This window comes from Dermochelys coriacea, chromosome 12, assembly GCF_009764565.3.
Source record: "Dermochelys coriacea isolate rDerCor1 chromosome 12, rDerCor1.pri.v4, whole genome shotgun sequence".
Taxonomy (NCBI): domain Eukaryota; kingdom Metazoa; phylum Chordata; order Testudines; family Dermochelyidae; genus Dermochelys; species Dermochelys coriacea.
Window position 1 is genome coordinate 10,109,620 of NC_050079.1, and position 19,509 is coordinate 10,129,128.

The 19,509-nt window shown below is 43.2% G+C and overlaps 1 protein-coding gene across 6 annotated transcripts in view; it reads left to right on the plus strand.

Moving 5' to 3' along the window:
* SLC7A6 (solute carrier family 7 member 6) overlaps positions 1–19,509 on the plus strand; it is a 66,816-nt gene that overhangs the window by 26,314 nt on the left and 20,993 nt on the right. For all 6 annotated transcript variants that reach the window (XM_038367873.2, XM_043495054.1, XM_043495056.1 and 3 more), the window contains exons 3-5: positions 2,493–2,618; positions 4,766–4,910; positions 19,336–19,459. In XM_038367873.2, coding sequence (XP_038223801.1) covers positions 2,493–2,618; positions 4,766–4,910; positions 19,336–19,459 — 395 coding nt within the window. The remainder of the gene's footprint in view (positions 1–2,492; positions 2,619–4,765; positions 4,911–19,335; positions 19,460–19,509) is intronic.

The window sequence follows — 19,509 nt, forward strand, 5'->3', positions numbered from 1 at the left end:
ATATGGTGTGTACTGCTCAGTCTCTCCAACAACACAACTTCCTCCCACAGCTCCTGACATCCACACCCACAGACTAACTGGGAGGCTTTTAACTAGTTTCAGCCAGCCCCTAATTGGCTTCAGGTGTCCCAATCAACCTAGTGTTCTCCCTGCCTTCTGGAAAGTTCTTAATTGGCCCCAGGTGTCTTAATTCTGGAGCAGCTGCCATTTAACTTATCCTGGTACCAGGGATTTGTTTAGCCTGGAGCTAATATCTGTCTCCCACTACTTTTCTATAGCCATATGGCCTTGCCCTGTCACAACCCTTATAATACCATGTTTTTTCAGTAAGAAAGCTTAGTAAAATACAATTTAATTTCACTAAATATATATTTTTTGCTAGTGCCAATATCTGCATCTGGGGAAGTGCCTAAAATGCAGGATTGAAATAGATTAATTATAATCCGGATAGTGCAAAAATTACTCTGAATTATAGAAAAACAATAAAGATACAGCTATATAATCCCTGAATATTCAGATGGTATTTAGGTTTGGGAAGGGCTGTTCAATATTTTAAAATATTTGAGGAAAAAATGAATACAACAGAGCAATAATGCAAACTGAGTGTAGTGTGTAGCAACAGCAATCAGAGGAGAAATGATCTGATAAATTTGGTTACATGAGCAAGTCTAAAGTTATAGAATCATAGAATATTAAGATTGGAAGAGCCCTCAGGAGGTCATCTAGTCCAATCCCCTGCTCAAAGCAGGACCAACACCCATTAAATCATCCCAGCCAGGTCTTTGTCAAGCTGGGCCTTAAAAACCTCTAAGGATGGAGATTCCACCACCTCTCTAGGTAACCCATTCCAGGGCTTCACCACCCTCCTAGTGAAATAGTGTTTCCTAATATCCAACCTAGACCTCCCCCACTGCAACTTGAGACCATTACTCCTTGTTTGGTCATCTGCCACCTCTGGGACCAGCTGAGCTCCATCCTCTTTGGAACCCCCCTTCAGGTAGCTGAAGTCTACTATCAAATCCCCCCCCCCCCACTCTTCTCTTCTGTAGACTAAATAACCCCAGTTCCTAGGAGGGTGGTCATGTGCCCAGCCCCCTAGTCATTTTTGTTGTCCTCCGCTGGACTCTCTCCAATTTGTCCACATCCTTTTTGTAGTGGGGGGACCAAAACTGGATGCAGTATTCCAGCTGTGGTGTCACCAGGGCCGAGTACAGGGGAATAATCACTTCCTTCAATCTGCTGGCAATGCTCCTACCAATACAGCCCAAGATGCAGTTGATCTTCTTGGCAACAAGGGCACGCTGCTGGCTCATATCTAGCTTCTTGTTCACTGTAATCCCCAGGTCCTTTTCTGCAGAACTGCTGCTTAGACAGCCACAATTAGCTGGAATACTTGTGAGATTAGAGGGAGAGGGGGAGCGGGAGTGTGTTCCCAAAGAGACAGAACTGACTATTCTCAAATAATTTTAAAGTTGCCAAATAGAGCTGTTATTGAGGTATTTGGGAAATATCCTCAGGTTACACAACATTACTTAATATGGTACAAATATTGTGTCTTTATGTTACGTATCATTTAGAATTGAGCACTCTGTGAATAGCTAATACTGAAGGAAAATAAAATGGTAATCTCTATGTAATTTAAGTAAAAGAATACATTGTATATAGCCAGAGGGGCTCAACTCTTCGAAGAACCAATCTTAAAGTACTGTTATACACGAATGTGAATTTGTGTTCCCCAAGGTGTCTCCTTTATTTCCATTTTCATCACACTAACACCAGTTTTAATTTAAAAAATTTCCCATCAGTCAAATGTTGCCTTATCTGTGGAGCTTACACTGCTAATTGGTCAGATCTGTTCTAACCTTGTCTTTTTCAACTGTCTTAAAATGTGCAATTGATCTCAAGAGAATCATCAATGTCCATTTTCGGCTTTCCAAATTTCGTATTTTAAAGACTATAAAACCTATGAAATTATCTGGGATGTTAAACTTATCTTCAAGCTACCAAGAAAAGGGCCAAATAATTAACTTACAATTTTTTACATAGGTCTAAAGTTTGGAGGTGAACCAGAACATCATTTTAAAATATAAAATGAAAGGACATTCTCTGCTGCCTTTGGCTTGAATGATGGTTGCAGAACAGGGCCACAAGAATGAGGGGTAAAACCAGGACAATGGGAACAGGCCCAGCAGGTCTCACATGTGGTGTAGGGTCTTTCTTCCTGTCCTTGGCAAAAAGAATCTAATATGTCTTTAAATTGATGTTTCCCGCTCTTGTGGTTTTTTTGTCATAAATTAAGCAATGCATAATAGTCAGACAGTATGTTGTGAGTACCAGTAAACATTGCTTAGTTTAATTTTCCCAGGCTCTTAAGCTTATTTTAGCATAGTTTAAATTTAGCATCTATACACTGACATGGACAGTAATTTAAAATCTGTGCTTAACAAAGCTCATGCATAACTTCCTTTTCATCTTCGTTTTTTGTCTCCTAGGTCTTCTAACATTTATAAATTGTGCCTATGTTAAATGGGGAACAAGGGTGCAGGATGTATTCACGTATGCTAAAGTCATTGCCCTTATTGTCATCATCATAACAGGAATTGTTAGACTATGCCAGGGTAAGCTTATAAATCTAATTAGAGGTTGGTGTGCAGCAATAAGGCTGGGGAATAATCAGTTTGGTTTTCATTAGGAATACCCATAGAAGCTGCAAAACAGTATTTTTAAATTAATCTGTAATGTTAAATTTATATTTATGTAATACCAGATATCTCTAAGCAGTAAGGTCCAGCATATCCATCCAGATATTAACAACTTGGCCAATATTGTGAATGAAGATGATACTTGAATTGGCCTAACGCACCTAAGCAATTTTACACTCTCTGGTTAGTGGAATGAAATAGCAAGCAGCAACCATGCAGAACTTGCAAAATACAATTTGAAGAGAGAAATATGATCTCTCCAATGTCTAGTAGTAATGTTAGGTTCAGTGAACCTCAATCTAAACTTTTTGTAATCTGGATTTTGGATAAGATGTGCAATTGCACAAAACTGTACAATTGCAATACTTCTCTTCAGAAGTATACCTTCACAGATATCTGTCTGCCATTTAAAAGGAGCTATACACTTAGATGTGTGCCTCTGAAGGTTGCTGTTCTGCATCTATAGAAGGAGTATCAGCCCAGTTTACTTAGTTCCTGATTTCTCCTCTTTATTGTTCAGCATTAAATAGTTTATTGCTGGTTCTTTTTCTATTAGTCATAATATTTTAGTTTAAAGTTGTTTTCCATCAAACTTTTTTTTTTTTTTTTTTTTTTTTGAGTTTTACTCCTGTGTGTTTTGGAAGCTTTCTGTGTTGGCTCAAAAAAGTACACAACCCAATTTTAAATTATATGAAAAATGTGTCCTTTGCCCAAATTATGCTTTGTGTTAGAGTGAAGTAATTGTTGAGGGACAGTAGCCCATGTTCTTTCCTTATTCTTGGGCCGGTATGGAACAAAACATGTCTATATGAGCACTACTGCACAGTGTGTCACTTCAATACAAAGCACCTGCCTTCTTCCCTGCTACTAACTTGACTGTTGCTCCATCTTCCTCAGTGTCATCCAAGATACTGAGGAGGAGAGCAATGCAGTGACACATTTAAAGGACTCAAATATTTGGGCTGATCAACCTTGGCAATGCCTTATAAACTGCTTTTCCCACCCTACAAATAGCAACATATTGCTGTAAAAAGTACAAGGTGTTTAGAACTGTAGCTATATATTTGGGCATTGGAATGTACAAGATAGTAACTCACCTTCCTGTAGTCAATATTATAAACTGTTTATATTGCTATTGTATTGCCACTGTGCTGACAACGTCAGCACATGTTGGAAAAAACTCACTCCAAGTTGAAGGGTGACGTAAATGATATTAGTTGCAGCAGTATTAATAGCACACAAGACTTAAGTGTACTTTGGAAAATGTTGTCCCAACTATTATTTAACTGCATTTTATGTTCCCTTAATTACTATTAATTTGACTCTTTCGATATTTAAACTAAATTGGTCTACCTATTAATATGCACAAATTCATGGACTCGTCACATCTTTTTGTATGCATTTAAATGTTTACAATGTAATGGACAGTAGTCTGGACCTATGATAGTAACTATAACTCATCAAATCAATCAGAACTTTAACAAAATGAAATACAGGTATTTATCCATTTGGATAAATGACTGAATTTATGAATCTGCATGCATTTTTGAAAGACAGTCATCCCTGCCCACCCCCCCAAAAAAATAAAAGGCTTAGTTTTGACTCACACAAGCAAAGTGGTTCAGAATTTCAGAGATGGTATGACCCATAGAATTGTACCATTTCATTTGTATACAATGGCTTGAGCCAAAAGGATACTGCCAAGGCTGTTACAAGTAGGATTGAACTGTATTTTGGGTTACAAGCCTGTACTTCACTGTCCCTCAGATCTGTCTCTGCTGTTACTATGAACAGGTCAGGTATCTAGTTGCATAATAATAATGCTTTCTGAGTTCTCCATAGAGTAGATTTTTTTTTTTTTAAACAAAATTAAGTGCCCTGCTTATTCTCAGGCTGTAACAGGCAGAATGGAAGGATGGGTCAATGAGTGATCTTGAAGGAATGTGAAAATTCCTAGTTAGCTTGTTTTGCACCTTTGCATATCAAACTAAAAAACATTTTTACTTACTATGTCATACCATAATGTATACATGTATTTCTTCCCCCCCCCCCCCGCCCCCCAGGACATTCAGGACACTTTCAGAACTCCTTTGAGGGATCTTCTTGGGACCTAGGAGACATTTCTCTTGCACTGTATTCTGCCCTGTTCTCTTACTCAGGCTGGGACACCCTTAATTTTGTAACAGAAGAAATCAAAAATGCAGAAAGGTAAAGGATCAAGTTTATTTTAAGGATGTTATTTAATTAAACTTGGACAGTTCTTAAGTCACTAATGTAGTGACTATTTTTCACTGAAATGTGTTCTGAGCTGACAAGGAATTTGATTATTGTAAAACTACTCTGTATGGACACACAACTCTCAACTTTATACTGGATCACCAACACAGGATTATTAAGCATAAGGTTTATTAATTGCTGAAACACTTTAAAAATAAGGAAGTCTTGATGACTACGGCGTACTAGTTGATTAGCAATCGTTACTTTGCAGTTACGTACGGATAGTTCTTTACAAATAAACTATAATATTGCAGTGTAAATGGTGCACACAATGTTTTATCTGTGCAATTGCCTAGACAGTTCCAAAGTCTCAAAACATAATCCCCATGCACAGGTGAATGCTGAAAATGTGCGACTGACAAGTCAGTTAATTGTGTAGCTCAGTCTTTAAACAGAAATGGTTAATGTAAAATTCATATCTGTCTGACCGTTTTTACCTATTACAAGTAACAGCTAAGATTGCTATAGCTAAAATATGCGGGGGGGGGTTTCCTTTTTTCCCCAGCCAGCTTGCTTTATACGTTATTAGTCAGTTTGCCCTGTTTGAGCATTCACACAGCAAAGGAGAGACACATTTTCCTTTAAGAATTTTTGTTGCAAAATGACAATTAGCAACCATCCTTTTTAACGGACTAAATTTCGGGTTGACAATGTCTCTTTAACCACTTTGCTAGTGAGTGTTGTATACCTACTGATGAGAGATTTAACACTCTGTTTACGTTAGACATCTTGTCTTTCTGCATCTGCTGGCAGAGAAAATTGATTTTAAAAACTCCCTTTTGAGTGCTTATATCTTTCTACCTTCCTCTTAAAGATAATATATTCTGCTGAGTTAACAGTTAAGTAACTTTTTTCTATGGGATTTCATTTAAAAAACAAGTTTTCTGCTAGGCATGTTTAATTAAGATGATGAAACCTCCTTTATATCCATATGTTGTTCATAAGCTCAAGTTTCTAATGCGGCAGGCTTTATTCCTGGCAGTGACTCTCACTCATAAAAAGAAAAGGAGTACTTGTGGCACCTTAGAGACTAACAAATTTATTAGAGCATAAGCTTTCGTGAGCTACAGCTCACTTCATCGGATGCATTGAAGTGAGCTGTAGCTCACGAAAGCTTATGCTCTAATAAATTTGTTAGTCTCTAAGGTGCCACAAGTACTCCTTTTCTTTTTGCGAATACAGACTAACACGGCTGCTACTCTGAAACCTGTCACTCATAAAGCAAGCTTCAAATTCTAGTTGCCCATATTATACTAATGCTCAAAAGAATAAGGAGGTGTTTGGTCTTATGAAATGTCTTTGAGTATGGTAGAATTTTTCCATAATCATCCTGTCTCATGCTTGTCCTGTGAAAGTTCTAGTCCACAATTACATGTGAAAAGGTCCCTGGGCTTTTTTTTCTTGAAGATTAATGCCTTTGAAGAGCCATTCCAGCTTTTTTGTTTCATGAGGTGACGTGTCTGCATTTCTTCTTCATGCTAAGGTCCACAGATCCATTACAATGAGTACTGCAGGCTGCTTACAGTTTGGGGGCAGAACCAGACCTCTCGGTCACTGGCAACAGGAGAATGCCCTTCCTCCTAAAGTTTCTCTATTTTTTTTACCCAGCCTCCATGGTGCTTGGCAAGTTTAACCAGACCTCCTGGCTGCAGAGCTTTTCTGATGAAAATTCTTTATTTTGAATTGTTTGATCTGTCACTCTGAGTCTGTATAATTCCCAGCCATGTCCTAGAACTGCATTTGATTTTTGAGGAAAGTCCCCTCAGCTCTGCTTCCCCTTCTGAGGAGTTTTCCGGGGCTGGTGCCCCTCCAGGCTTTAGCAGCAGAGCTAAGCTGAGGAAAAGGCAAAACGAAAGGCCTGTCTCACTTTGGAGCTTGATCCAGTTCTGTGGGCAGAAGGCAATTGTGTGGGCTAAGATGTGAAGGACAAGTCACCTCTGTTACCTTTCCCTGGGCAGGAAAGGAGCCAGATTGGATTAGAGAGGCTAACTCTGCTGGGCAAAATACAGCCAAGGCCAGACTGGATTGCCTCAGCCCCCTCCCCTGGCAGGAAAGGAGGCACATAGAAATGGAAAAGAACAGGCTCCAGTGGCAAGCAGCCTCTCTTTCCCTAGCTGCATGAGGGGCAGTGAAGCCAGAAAGACAGCATGCCAGATGGACCCCATATAGGTCACACTGGCAGCCATACTTCTCACTGTAGGGCTGAATCCCTCCTACCTCTCAGGTCAGGTGGAGGGTACTTGACACAACATGGATTCTACCAATGCCAGAATGCACTAAGGGGTGTTTGTTTCCAACTCTCACCCTCTACTGCCACCTCTATAACATCCCCCCCAGGGACCCCTATTCATATCCTATGAGACCTCCAGGGGAAACGGATCCATCTGCCCCATGTGGATCCCATACAACAGAGGGGTCGAGCTTATGAGAGCCCATTATTGACCCCCAGATCAGTACCTCCCTTGAGACACCCAGAAGGGCTCCGTGTGGGGGTGGAGAGACAAATAAGACCCACCTCTTTGAGGACAGTCCCATTTTAGGTCTTTTGTTTTGCAGATGGATGGCAGCCTTTTTTCTTTTCCCAACTTCAGTCATTATCATTTGATCTTGCATGTGTTCTTAGGGTCTCTCCAGGATAGCAATGTAGGCTTTAGGGAAAAAGAAATTTTGCTTTTCTTTCCAGACTGTTTTTCTGATTGGGGCTCTGTAGAGAGAGGAAGCTGAAACAAACAGAGTGATACAGTTTCTGGAGTATCTTGGATTCAAGAAATGCATGACACTAAGGAAATCAGTTATAAGCTCCGACGGATGATAAAGAGCATATTATTAGGTAAAAGGTCTCATCTCAAGACTTGTCATAGATGATTGCCATAATGGAAAACAAGTGGTGTCACACATCAAAAATCTATTTCTTATTTAAGCCTATTGGGCATTCTGATTTCAAGTGCAAGCATGCCTCAGTGATCCAGAGTTGATATGATACCTATCCACTAATTCTGGGTACTCCTTCTGCATCTTGCCCTTCATTCATTGGAAGAGATCTACTTCCGATTATATGTTCTTTGCTCCCACAATTGGTGAATGCAGAGAATTTAGGTTATTGGTTTTGGGGTGGTTTTTGTACCATTCACTGGTTTAGTTCAGAGAATGGGTACTAGAAAGAGAGCAAAGCATCCATCAGCTGAAACATAATAATTCGCTGATGTCTCAGAGCACTGCTCCTTCCATTGGTAACAGACCTCTGTAAGTCATGACAATCAACATCTCTGATAGCATCTTTGTTAACTCAGAAGAACATGATCAACCCTACTCCAGAGACAGATTCTCCCATCCTGGGTGGAGCAAAGTCTTCTGTCTGTGTATACTACCCACCGGAGGGAAGATTAACATCAAACCACATTTGGCAAAGTTGGATTAGCAGAGTGCTCCTACACAAAGAAATATCTCATTCATAGTAAGGCAGTTTGGTGGGGTGGTGATCAACTTCTCTGCATTTGGAAACTGTAAATAAAGTGACCTGCAGCCTCTGTGTCGGACTTGGATCATGAGGCAGGGATGAAATCTTGTAAAGCTTATCAGGGTCCCTGTCTGGCCACCTTTTCCATTGATTGCCAGATATGGAACAGCTTCTGTATGAGAAGAGATTAAAGACTGGGACTGTTAATCTTAGAAATCTCACATTGGTATCTTCTTTGCGTTTTATGAAATCTGCAGTGAAAGTGTTCTTAAAATGAACAACTTGTGGTGGGTCATAATCCAAGACTGCGATAACATGAAATATATGATAGAATGCGGTAAAACAAAACAGGGGACATACAATTCTCCCCCAAGGAGTTCAATCACAAGTTTAATTAATGCATTTTTTTTAACTAGCATCATCAACATGGAATCATGTCCTCTGAAATGGTGGCCGAAGCATGAAGGGGCATATCAATGTTTAGCATATCTGGCACATAAATACCTTGCAATGCCGGCTACAAAAGTGCCATGCAAATGCTTGTTCTCACTTTCTGGTGATCCTTGTAAATAAGAGGGCAGCATTATCTCCTGTAAATGTAAACAAACTTGTTTGTCTTAGCCGTTGGCTGAACAAGAAGTAGGGCTGAGAGGACTTGTAGGCTCTGAAGTTTTACATTGTTTTATTTTTGAGTGCAGTTATGTAACAATAACAAAAATCTACATTTGTAAATTGCATTTTCACGACAAAGATTGCACTACAGTACTTGTGTCAAGGTTCCTTCCCCACTCTGAACTCTAGGGTACAGATGTGGGGACCTGCATGAAAGACCCCTAAGCTTATTTTTATGAGCTTAGGTTAAAAACTTCCCCAAGATACAAACTTTGCCTTGTTCTTGAACCTTATGCTGCTGCCACCAAGTGTTTTTTTTTTTTTTTTAAACAAAGAACAAGGTGTGGCAAATTACTGGCACTGCTTTGATGGGTCTTGTGCTGTCTCTTCTTGGGGAGGGTTCAGGGCACTGTTTCTCAACTCTGAACTGCGGTATTAACTGCCCCACTAGTGTCAGAGAGGAGTGGAGAGGGAGGGACCCAGGCCCGCCCTTTACTCCGGGTCCCAGCCCAGGGGCCCTAGGGATAGCAGGAAATTGCTTGAACTAGTGGTTCATTCCCCTGAGTTACTTCCCTCTCCTGCCCTTTAGCTTGTGGGGCTTCGTGCCCTCCATCTGCACAAACCAGGTGTCCCTTTACCAAGGGTCTTGGTCTTCTTAGCCCACCGCAGCACTTCTCCAAACTCTCCTCTTCCCTCCAAACTGCTCTCTGCTCCAATACCAATCCACTCTGCTTCAACTCCTTCCCTTGTCTGACTGAAGCGGGGGGGGGGGTTTATCAGGTGACTGGCTTCCGGTGCTTTAATTGACTTCCGGTGCTTTAATTAATCTATAGCATACTTTCTTCCCTCTACAGGGAATAAGTCTCCCTTCTAACACTCCTGCTGCCCTCTGGCCATGCTGTCTCACACATTCCCCCCCACCCCCACCCCCGCTCAACACCATGGGGTTGGGCTACTTGGGATGAGAGGCAGTGCTGTTGTGATAGGCCATCAGCGTTGCTGTGTTGGCTTCCGGCCCTATGCTGTACCCAGAAATGGAAGGGCTGCAGGGATCGGAACCACCTAGTCACTCTTGCATTCTTCTTGTTTCTGTGCATCCACTGGAGTGGGGCGTGGTCTTTCATGAGGGTAAACCACCGCCCAATAGGTACTAGCGGAGAGTGTCCATAGTCCATTTTACCGCCAGAAATTCCTTTTCAACGATGGCATACTTTTGTTCCCTGGGGAGGAGTTTCTGGCTGACTACAACACTGGGTATTCCTCCTCCCCTACCATCTGCGAAAGGACGGCTCCTAGCCCTACCTCCGAGGCATCTGTTTGTAGGATGAATTCCTTCTCGAAGTCTGGGGCTATGAATACTGGATGGCAGCAAAGGGCTGTTCTTAAATCTGCAAATGCTCCTTCTGCCACATCAGTCCACTTTACCATCTTGGGTCCTAGAGCCTTTATCAAATCTGTCAATGGCCCTGCTCTTGTGGCGAAATGAGGGATGAATCTCCGGTAGTATCCTACTATCCCTAGAAATACTCTGACCTGCTTTTTGCAAACTGGTCGAGGCCAACCTTGTATTTCCTCCACTTTGTTCCATTGGCATTTCACCAAACCTCTACCTACTACATACCCGAGGTATCTGGCCTCAGCTAGTCCTATCACGCATTTGAGAGGGTTGTCAGTGAGGCCGGCCTTCCGCAGGGCATCTAGCACAGTTTCTACTTTTCCGAGGTACGTTTCCCAGTCAGGGCTATGGATGACTGTCATCTAGATAGAGGCAGCATACTTGGCATGGGGTCGCAGCAATTTGTCCATAAGTCGTTGGAATGTTGCAGGGGCCCCATGGAGTCCGAAATGGAGGACACTGTATTGGAACAGGCCATCGGGTGTAGAGAAGGCAGTCTTTTCCTTGGCATTCTCAGTCAGGGGAAGTTGCCAATATCCTTTGGTCAGGTCTAGAGTGGTTAGGTATCGGGCCTTGCCTAACTGATCAACTAGCTCGTCAATGCGTGGTATCGGATAGGCATCGAATTGGGATACTTCATTCAACTTCCGGAAGTCGTTGCAAAACCTCAGGGTGCCATCAGGCTTGAGGCCTAGGACGCTAGGGCTGGACCATTGGCTGTGGGATTCTTCAGTAACCCCGAGTTCCAGCATCATCTTCACTTCTGTCCTTATTTCTTCCCTTTTAGCTTCCGGTACTCGGTATGGTCTTATCGTCACCTTTACTCCAGGACTGGTGACAATATGATGTTGGACCAGTGTTGTATGGCCCGGCTGTGTACAGAACACGTCCTGGTTCCGTTGGATCATATCCATGACCTCTTCGTTGTTCTGGAGTTAACTCGGAAGATATCTTCACCTGCTCCTGTGGATCGTCTGTCTGGGGTGGAGCTACCCGAATGACCAGGCACGTGTCTTGGTCACGCCAGGGCTTCAGTAAGTTGATGTGGTAGATTTGCTCTGGCCTTCGGTGGTCTGGTTGTCTGACCTTGTAGTCCACCTCCCCAGTGGCTTCCACTATTTCATATGGTCCATGCCAGCTGGCTAGGAGTTTGCTTTCTGCTGTCAGTACTAGCTCCATTACACAGTTCCCCTGGCTGAAATCTCCGTACTTTTGCCCAACGGTTGTAATATGTCCACTGGGCCTCTTGTACTTTTTTCCAAACGTTCTCATACAATAGGGCTTACTCGAGTTATTCACTCTCTCATCTGTATCACGTGCTCAATGACATTCTTTCCTGGGTTGGGTGGTTGTTCCCAATCTTCCTTGGCAATATCCAATATTCCGCGTGGATGACATCCATAAATAGTTCAAAGGGAGAGAAACCAGTGGACGCCTGGGGGACTTCCCATATAGCAAACATTAGATACGGTAGAAGGGTATCCCAGTCTTTTTCCGTCCTGTGTTACCACCTTCCAGATCATACTTTTTAAGGGTACGGTTAAACTGCTCGACCAGTCCATCTGTTTGTGGATCGTAGGCTGAGGTCTGTATGGCCTGGATGCGGCGTAGGGTACATAAATCTTTCTTTAATTTTGACATGAAAGGGGTTCCTTGGTCTGTCAGGATCTCCTTAGGGATGCCCAGTCTGGCAAAAACCTCGAGTAGTTCTTTTGCTATTGCCTTGGATGTGGGGTTTCTTAAAGGAATGGCTTCTGGATACCGCGTGGCGTAGTCAAGGATGACTAGTAGGTTTCGGTGGCCCTGTGCCGATCTTTCCAGTGGGCCCAGTATGTCCATTGCTATCCTCTCGAAAGGGACTTTAATAATAGGCAAAGGTACTAATGGGGCCCGCAAGTGAGGTCGGGGGCTATGCAACTGGCATTCAGGGTAGGAGGCACAATAGCACTGGACCTCTGCATGTATTCCTGGCCAATAAAACCTTCTTGGGACTCTATCCAGTGTCTTGTCTACTCCTAGATGTCCCCCAAATAAATGACTGTGAGCTAACTCTAATACTGCCCTTGTGTGTTTCTGTGGGACTAAGAGTTGCTCTACTACTTCCCTCGTATTTGCGCTATCCTGTACAACAGATTGCGTTTGAGCACATATGGCCTTGGGCCTTTGGTCTTTTCTTCCACAGGCATGCCATTTATTTAGACTACCTCCTCCCTCACATTCACATACAGTGGGTCATTGGCTTGGTCTTGCCCAAATTCTCACGTGCGGTACCAATCTGACCTAATTCCAGGGGGCCTGTTTCTACTCCGCCCCCTGGGTTGCCCTTATTTGGGCTAGGAACCACCTCCAAGTCCTCACTGGCCTGAATTATCTCCTGGCCTCCCGAACGAGTTCGCCTACCAACAAGGGAGGTTTTCTGGTTCTCTGCTAGAATCCTGGTCCCTAATCTTTTATCTGCCTTCCTTTCCCACCTAGACTTTTGGGGTTTTCCAGGGGATGAGAATAACTCTGGGGCAAATTCGACAAACATTGGGGTGAGGCTATCTGTAGGTCCCTCCGTCTCAGCCCGGGGGTTGCTACCCTCCCCTGGCTCTATTGGGGGGAGTAAGCTTTCAAACCCAGGGAAGTCCCTACCAATTAAGACAGAGTAGGGGAGCCTGGGGACCACCCCTGCAGTCACCCTGGTAGTATTCCCCTGGATCTCAATCCATACTGGGATTGTGGGGAAGAAATTTACAGTGCCATGAATGCACGATACCCCTGTGTTTTTGGCCCAGGTTAGTTGGTCTTGCCCCACCAACTTCCCCAAGACCAGCCTGACAGCACTTCCGAAATCTACTAATGCTATGATTTCGATTCCATTCATTTTTACTGATCTTGTATACCCATGCGAGGTCATCGCGACCCCTACCGGGCCAATTAGGCCACATTGCTCCCCATGAACCCCCCAGATTACATTGCATAGGCTCTTCCCTGTTGGGGCATTGGGCTGCTATATGCCCCAATTCCCCATACTCGTAACACCGCCCCTGTATTCCGGTTGCCACCCTCTGCCTGGGGCTCTGGCCAGCCCTCCCAGCCCTCTCTTCCCAAACCCCCAGGTCCCTTCTTGCCCTCGGGCCATTCCTCGGTATCTTTCCTCCCAGTTATGGCTCTCTTGGAGTTCTTGACAGTCCCGGGCCTTGGGTTTGGGACTGCTTTCCTGGTTTGCCATGTCTCACCCCCTGGGGTGTGGAACAGTTCGGGGCTGCCAGCTTTCTTTCCACGAGGGAGACCAACTCATCATAGGTGGAGGGGTCATTCTGGAGGCCTGGTTATAGCCCCCTCATATACCGGTCCAGTACCAGGAGCTCCATCATCTTCTCAGAGCTGAGGGCCTCGGGGCGCAGCCATTTCCGGGTGGATCAGGTCAAAACAGTTGCGATCGGGGTGTCTTGTCCTCCGTATACTGCCACTCATGGAAACTCTGGGTTTGCAACTCCTTTGTGACTCCAGATCTGGCCAGGATCTCTGCCTTCAGCTTGGGGTAATCTGCTGCAGTCTCCGCAGCCATATTATAGTAGACCTTCTGGGCCTCCCCACACAGGAATGGGGCAAGGATACCAGACCACTGATCTGGGGGCCAGGCCTTCCGCAGGGCTGCTCTTTCAAAAGGCAGGAGGTATGCCTCTACATCATTCTCTCGTGTCATTTTCGGTAGGCAATGGCTGGCCCATTTGGTCCAGGTCTCGTCACAGTTGTGGTTCAGCTCCATAAGGGCCTTAATTTGGTTCATCAGCTCTTGCAGCAGGGCTCAGTCCTGGGCAGCCTGACTCATCATCAGACAATTAGTCTCCTGCTGCATCCGAGTTGCCTCCCGTTGGGCGGTTGCTTGGATCCAGGTAGCCTCCTGATGGGCTTCAGTGGCTTGTATTGGGGCCTTGACCACATTGTCCATCTTGGGAACTGGAGGGTTTTGGCTAACCCTGGTTTAAGTCCCTAGTGCGTAGATCACATTGCTGACACCACGTATGACAAATTGCCGGCACTACTTTGATGGGTCTCGCACTTTCTCTTCTTGGGAAGGGTTCAGGTCACCGTTTCTCGCCCCTGAACTGGGGTATTAACTGCCCCTCTAGTGTGCTAGAGGGTGGGAGTGGAGAGGGAAGAACCCAGGCCCGCCCTCTACTCCGGGTCCTAGCCCAGGGGCCCTAGAGATAGTGGTAAACTGCTTGAACTAGCTGTTCATGCCCCTGGGCTACTTCCCTCTCCTGCCTTTCAGCTTGTGAGGCTTCGTGCTCTCCCTCTGCACAAACCAGGTGTCCCTTTTACCAAGGGTCTTGGTCTTCTTAGCCCACCGCAGCACTTCTCCAAACTCTCCTCTGCTTCCCTCCAAACTGCTCTCTGCTCCAACACCAATCCACTCTGCTTCAACTCCTTCCCTTGTCTGATTGAAGCAGGGGGCTTTTATCAGGTGACTGGCTTCAGGTGCTTTAATTGGCTTCAGGTTGAGGGGAGGTGTGATTGCTCTCTATAAATATATCAGAGGGATAAATACCGGAGAGGGAGAGGAATTATTTAAGCTCAGTACCAATGTGGACACAAGAACAAATGGATATAAACTGATCATGGGGAAGTTTAGACTTGAAATTAGATGAAGGTTTCTAACCATCAGAGTGAAGTTTTGGAAAAGCCTTCCAAGGGAAGCAGTGAGGGCAAAAGATCTGTCCGGCTTTAAGATTAAACTTGATAAGTTTATGGAGGAGATGGTATGATGGGATAACATGATTTTGGTAATTAATTGATCTTTAAATATTCATGGTAAATAGGCCTAATGGCCTGTGATGAGATGTTAGATGGGGAGGGATCTGAGTTACCACGGAAAGAATTTTCTGTAGTATCTGGCTGGTAAATCTTGCCCATATGCTCAGGGTTTAGCTGATCCCCAGATTTGGGGTCGGGAAGGAATTTTCCTTCAGGGCAGATTGGAAAAGGCCCTGGAGGCTTTTCGCCTTCCTCTGTAGCATGGGGCACGGGTCACTTGCTTGAGGATTCTCTGCTCCTTGAAGTCTTCAAACCATGATTTGAGGATTTCAATAGCTTAGACATAGGTGAGAGGTTTTTCGCAGGAGTGGGTTGGTGAGATTCTGTGGCCTGCGTTGTGCAGGAGGTCGGACTAGATGATCAGAATGGTCCCTTTTCTGACCTTAGTATCTATGAATTAATCTATAGCAAACTTTCTTCCCTCTACAGGGAATAAGGCTCCCTTCTAACACTCTCCTACTGCCCTCTGGCCATGCAGTGTCACAAGGGAAAGAGCCCACTTGCAGATGTCTTCCCCCAAAATATCCCGCCTAGCCCTACACCCCCTTTCCTGGGGAAGGCTTGATAAGAATCATCACCAGTTTGTACAAGTGAACACAGACCCAAATCCTAGGATCTTAAGAACAATGAAAAATCAATCATGTTCTTAAAAGAAGACTTTTAATTAAAGAAAAGGTAAAAGAATCACCTCTGTAAAATCAGGATGGTAAATATCTTACAGGGTAATCAGATTCAAAACAGAGAAAATCCCTCTAGGAAAAACCTTAAATTACAAAAAGACACAAAAACGGGAATATACATTTCATCCAGCACAGCTTATTTTATCAGCCATTAAACAAAAGGAAATCTAACGCATTTCTAGCTAGATTAGTTGCTAACTTAACAGGAGTTGTAAGGCTGCATTCCTGATCTTTTCCTGGCAAAAGCATCACAGACACAGACCCTTTGTTTCTCTTAACCATCCAGATTTGAAAGTATCTTGTCCCCTCATTGGTCATTTTGGGTCAGATGCAAGCGAAGTTACCTTAGCTTCTTAACCCTTTACAGGTGAAAGGATTTTGCCTCTGGCCAGGCGGGATTTTATAGCACTGTATACAGAAAGGTGGTTACCCTTCCCTTTATATTTATGACAACTTTATGAGGTGAATTGAAAAATACTATTTCTTTTGTTTATCATTTTTACAGTGCAAATATTTGTAATCAAAAATATGCACATTGTATTCTGTGTTGTAATTGAAATCAATATATATGAAAAAAGAAAAACATCCAAAATATAATACATTTCAACTGTTATTCTATTGTTTGTTAGCGCAATTAAAACTGCGATTAATTGCGATTAACTTTTTTAATTGATTTTTTTAGTTAATCGTGTGAGTTAACTGTGATTAATCACCAACCCTAATCTGTAGACCTTAACATGAAGAAGAATAGAAAAATGTATCTGTGCTTAGCTGAAAATTATCTTTCTGTGTAATAAGATCCACAGATTCAGCTCACTCTGGAGACAAATGGATCATCCACAATACAGATGGAAACTGACAGCCCAGTATTTGGGTTTGTTGTGATTTAGGTAGAATATACCATGCCCTGCTATAGGAGAAATGTTTGTATTTCCTCAAAGTATATTTAACACAATCTCTAATTAAAAAAGTAGCTTTGAATTATCTTGGCTGTGGAATTTCTCAACTGGAGGGAATTTCAAGAGGTGGTGCATTCATCTGATGCTAGGGAATGACAGGTCTGATCCTGCCCAAAAGCTGCACGCAGGTTGAAGTAACCATGGTAATGGATCTGTGGACCTTATTACTTGCACAATGGAAATTTTCAGGTAAGCAGATAATTTTTCCTATTCTAGCATTCCCTTTTAGCCATGCCTTTGTGAATTTCAGGTCAAGGTGTAGGATGGCAGTCATGTGAGAGATAGTATGCAACCTTTGATTAATATTTAGGATACTTGCAGGGAAGCCACATAGAATAATTTACATTCTTTTGTCAAAGAACTCAGGCTTAAAATTGTATCAGACATTGAGGTTTGGACTTGAAAGTTTTTTCTAGTTTTGAAAAATTTTGAAAATACCCTGATTCTTCCATCTTCTTGCCACCACGGCGCCTCCTGCTGGCTGTCCTGGGAATTAGCTCTTGTTTCACCATCACGCCCTCATCTAGTAGTGTCTTGCCTGTCGTCATTCTCACCTCCACCTCTAGGACCCATGTTACTCCCTGGATTTTGCTCCACTCGGTTCTTTCCCCCACTCTGGGGGACCTGACAGTGCTCAGTCCAGTCCACTTATCACAGTGGCAAACTGCAGTGCATGCACTGGCCACTCCCCTTGGTGGCAAGTGGAGGAGGACCCGGACCCACACATTACTCTGCATCCTGGCCCAGGGACCCTATAGCTGGCAGCCATGTACTGCCCCTCCTCCTACTCCACCATCTGTTTCTCTGGGCCACTTCCCCACAGCCCTAGCACCTTCTCTGCCCTTGTATCAGGGCCTCAGTCTGGCAGCCATCCAGTTGGAGCTCCTTCTTGCTCCCTTGACCCTGGGCAGCACTGCTCTGTCTGTGGTGCTCTCTCTCTCTCAACTAGGGTGACCAGACAGAAAGTGTGAAAAATCGGGACAGGGTTGGGGATAATAGGAGCCTATATAAGGAAAAAGACCCCCAAATCGGGACTGTCCCTATAAAATCGGGACATCTGGTCACCCTGCTCTCAACCCTCCTATAGGGTAGCCAGTCCTCCTCCCTTGCCCTTCCGGGAGAGACTGCCTCTGTTCTGCTCAGCAGCCCTTCTTATATGGGTCAGCCTGACCCTAATGGGCTGCTCCACTAAGCCTTCTCCCTGCTGGCTGGCTCAAGAAGACCTCTTCTAATTGGCTGGGTTCTGTGCAGCCTCCCCAAGGCTGCTTTAACCCTTCTGCCTGTGTGGGGCAGCCACCCCATCACACTGGGGTATTAGATTGTTACTAAATATGTCTATTAGCAATATATATTTCAGGAATAATCCTTGTGTTGCTTGTTCTCCAAGAGTGTGGTGGGATATAATTTTATTGGTTAATCTTTGGTGCAATGAAAGTTATTGCTATTGCTGAGAAAAAGGTAATTATAATATAGTCCCCAATTTCTCTCCTTTGTTCTCTGCGGAGCTGGCACTTACTTCAAATACCAGTTTAAGCTAAAGTTTAATGATGTGAAACAAGAACAAAAGGAAAGTAACTGCTCTCTGGATCGATCTTAGCCACTAGCTAGTACAATGCTCAGATCTTTGAACCATGAGCGTTGCATTAGTCACCATCTAGGAGAACAGTCCCAAGAATCATGGTCTCTTAGTTTATCTTTCAAAGAGTTTTTAATTACTTTGTATTGCACTGACATTTTGCCACAGTAATTTGACTTTGTGATAGTGATGACATTGTAATGGTGTTAAACCCCATTTTAGTGCCATAAAGTCAGTAATGAAAAAATCCTTACTCTATGCCAAATTCATTTTTAAAAGGTATATGACGCTTTAAAATATTAAATCCAACAAATGCAAAAGGCTGACTTGGAGTTGGTCACTCTCTAAGTATTGATCCAGTTTGTTGGCTTTGCCACCCTGAATGAGTGACAATTTTTTCAAAATTTTGTTTTCTTCAACAGGAGGTTTTTGAAAGAGGAAGAGCTTGCATTCAGTTTGATTACATTTGATAAATGTTTCTGCTCAGTCTAGCTCTAAATAACTTAGATATTTCCATTGATATCTGACACTGATAGGAAAAGTAAGAAAAATGCTACTTAGACCTTTATTAGAGTTTCATTTAAGGATATTACTTTGACCGTTTTAACGGTTATAAAGCGTTAACTTTTTGAATCTGTATTTAGTGTTTTTAGTGTAATTGTCTGACTTGCCCCATAATTTTCTGCAACTGTGAAAATTTAAATTATTTAAAAAGAGGGAAAAACTTTAACCCGTAATTTTGCACAGCTATAGACAAGTAAATAAACAGTTTAAAAATGCTTCAAAATAAATACTGATATCTGTTGAAATTATATATATTTTTTTAAAACCCTAGAGTTTTCCCAAGCCTATTTGCTGTTTTTGTCTCATCAGGAATCTGCCACTGGCTATTGCAATTTCTATGCCCATTGTGACGGTTATCTATATTTTGACCAACATAGCTTACTATACAGTGCTGGATATTAATGCTGTTCTTTCTAGTGATGCTGTGGCGGTGGTAAGTCAAATGTATATCATACTGCTATATTGTCAAATCTTCGTATTTTA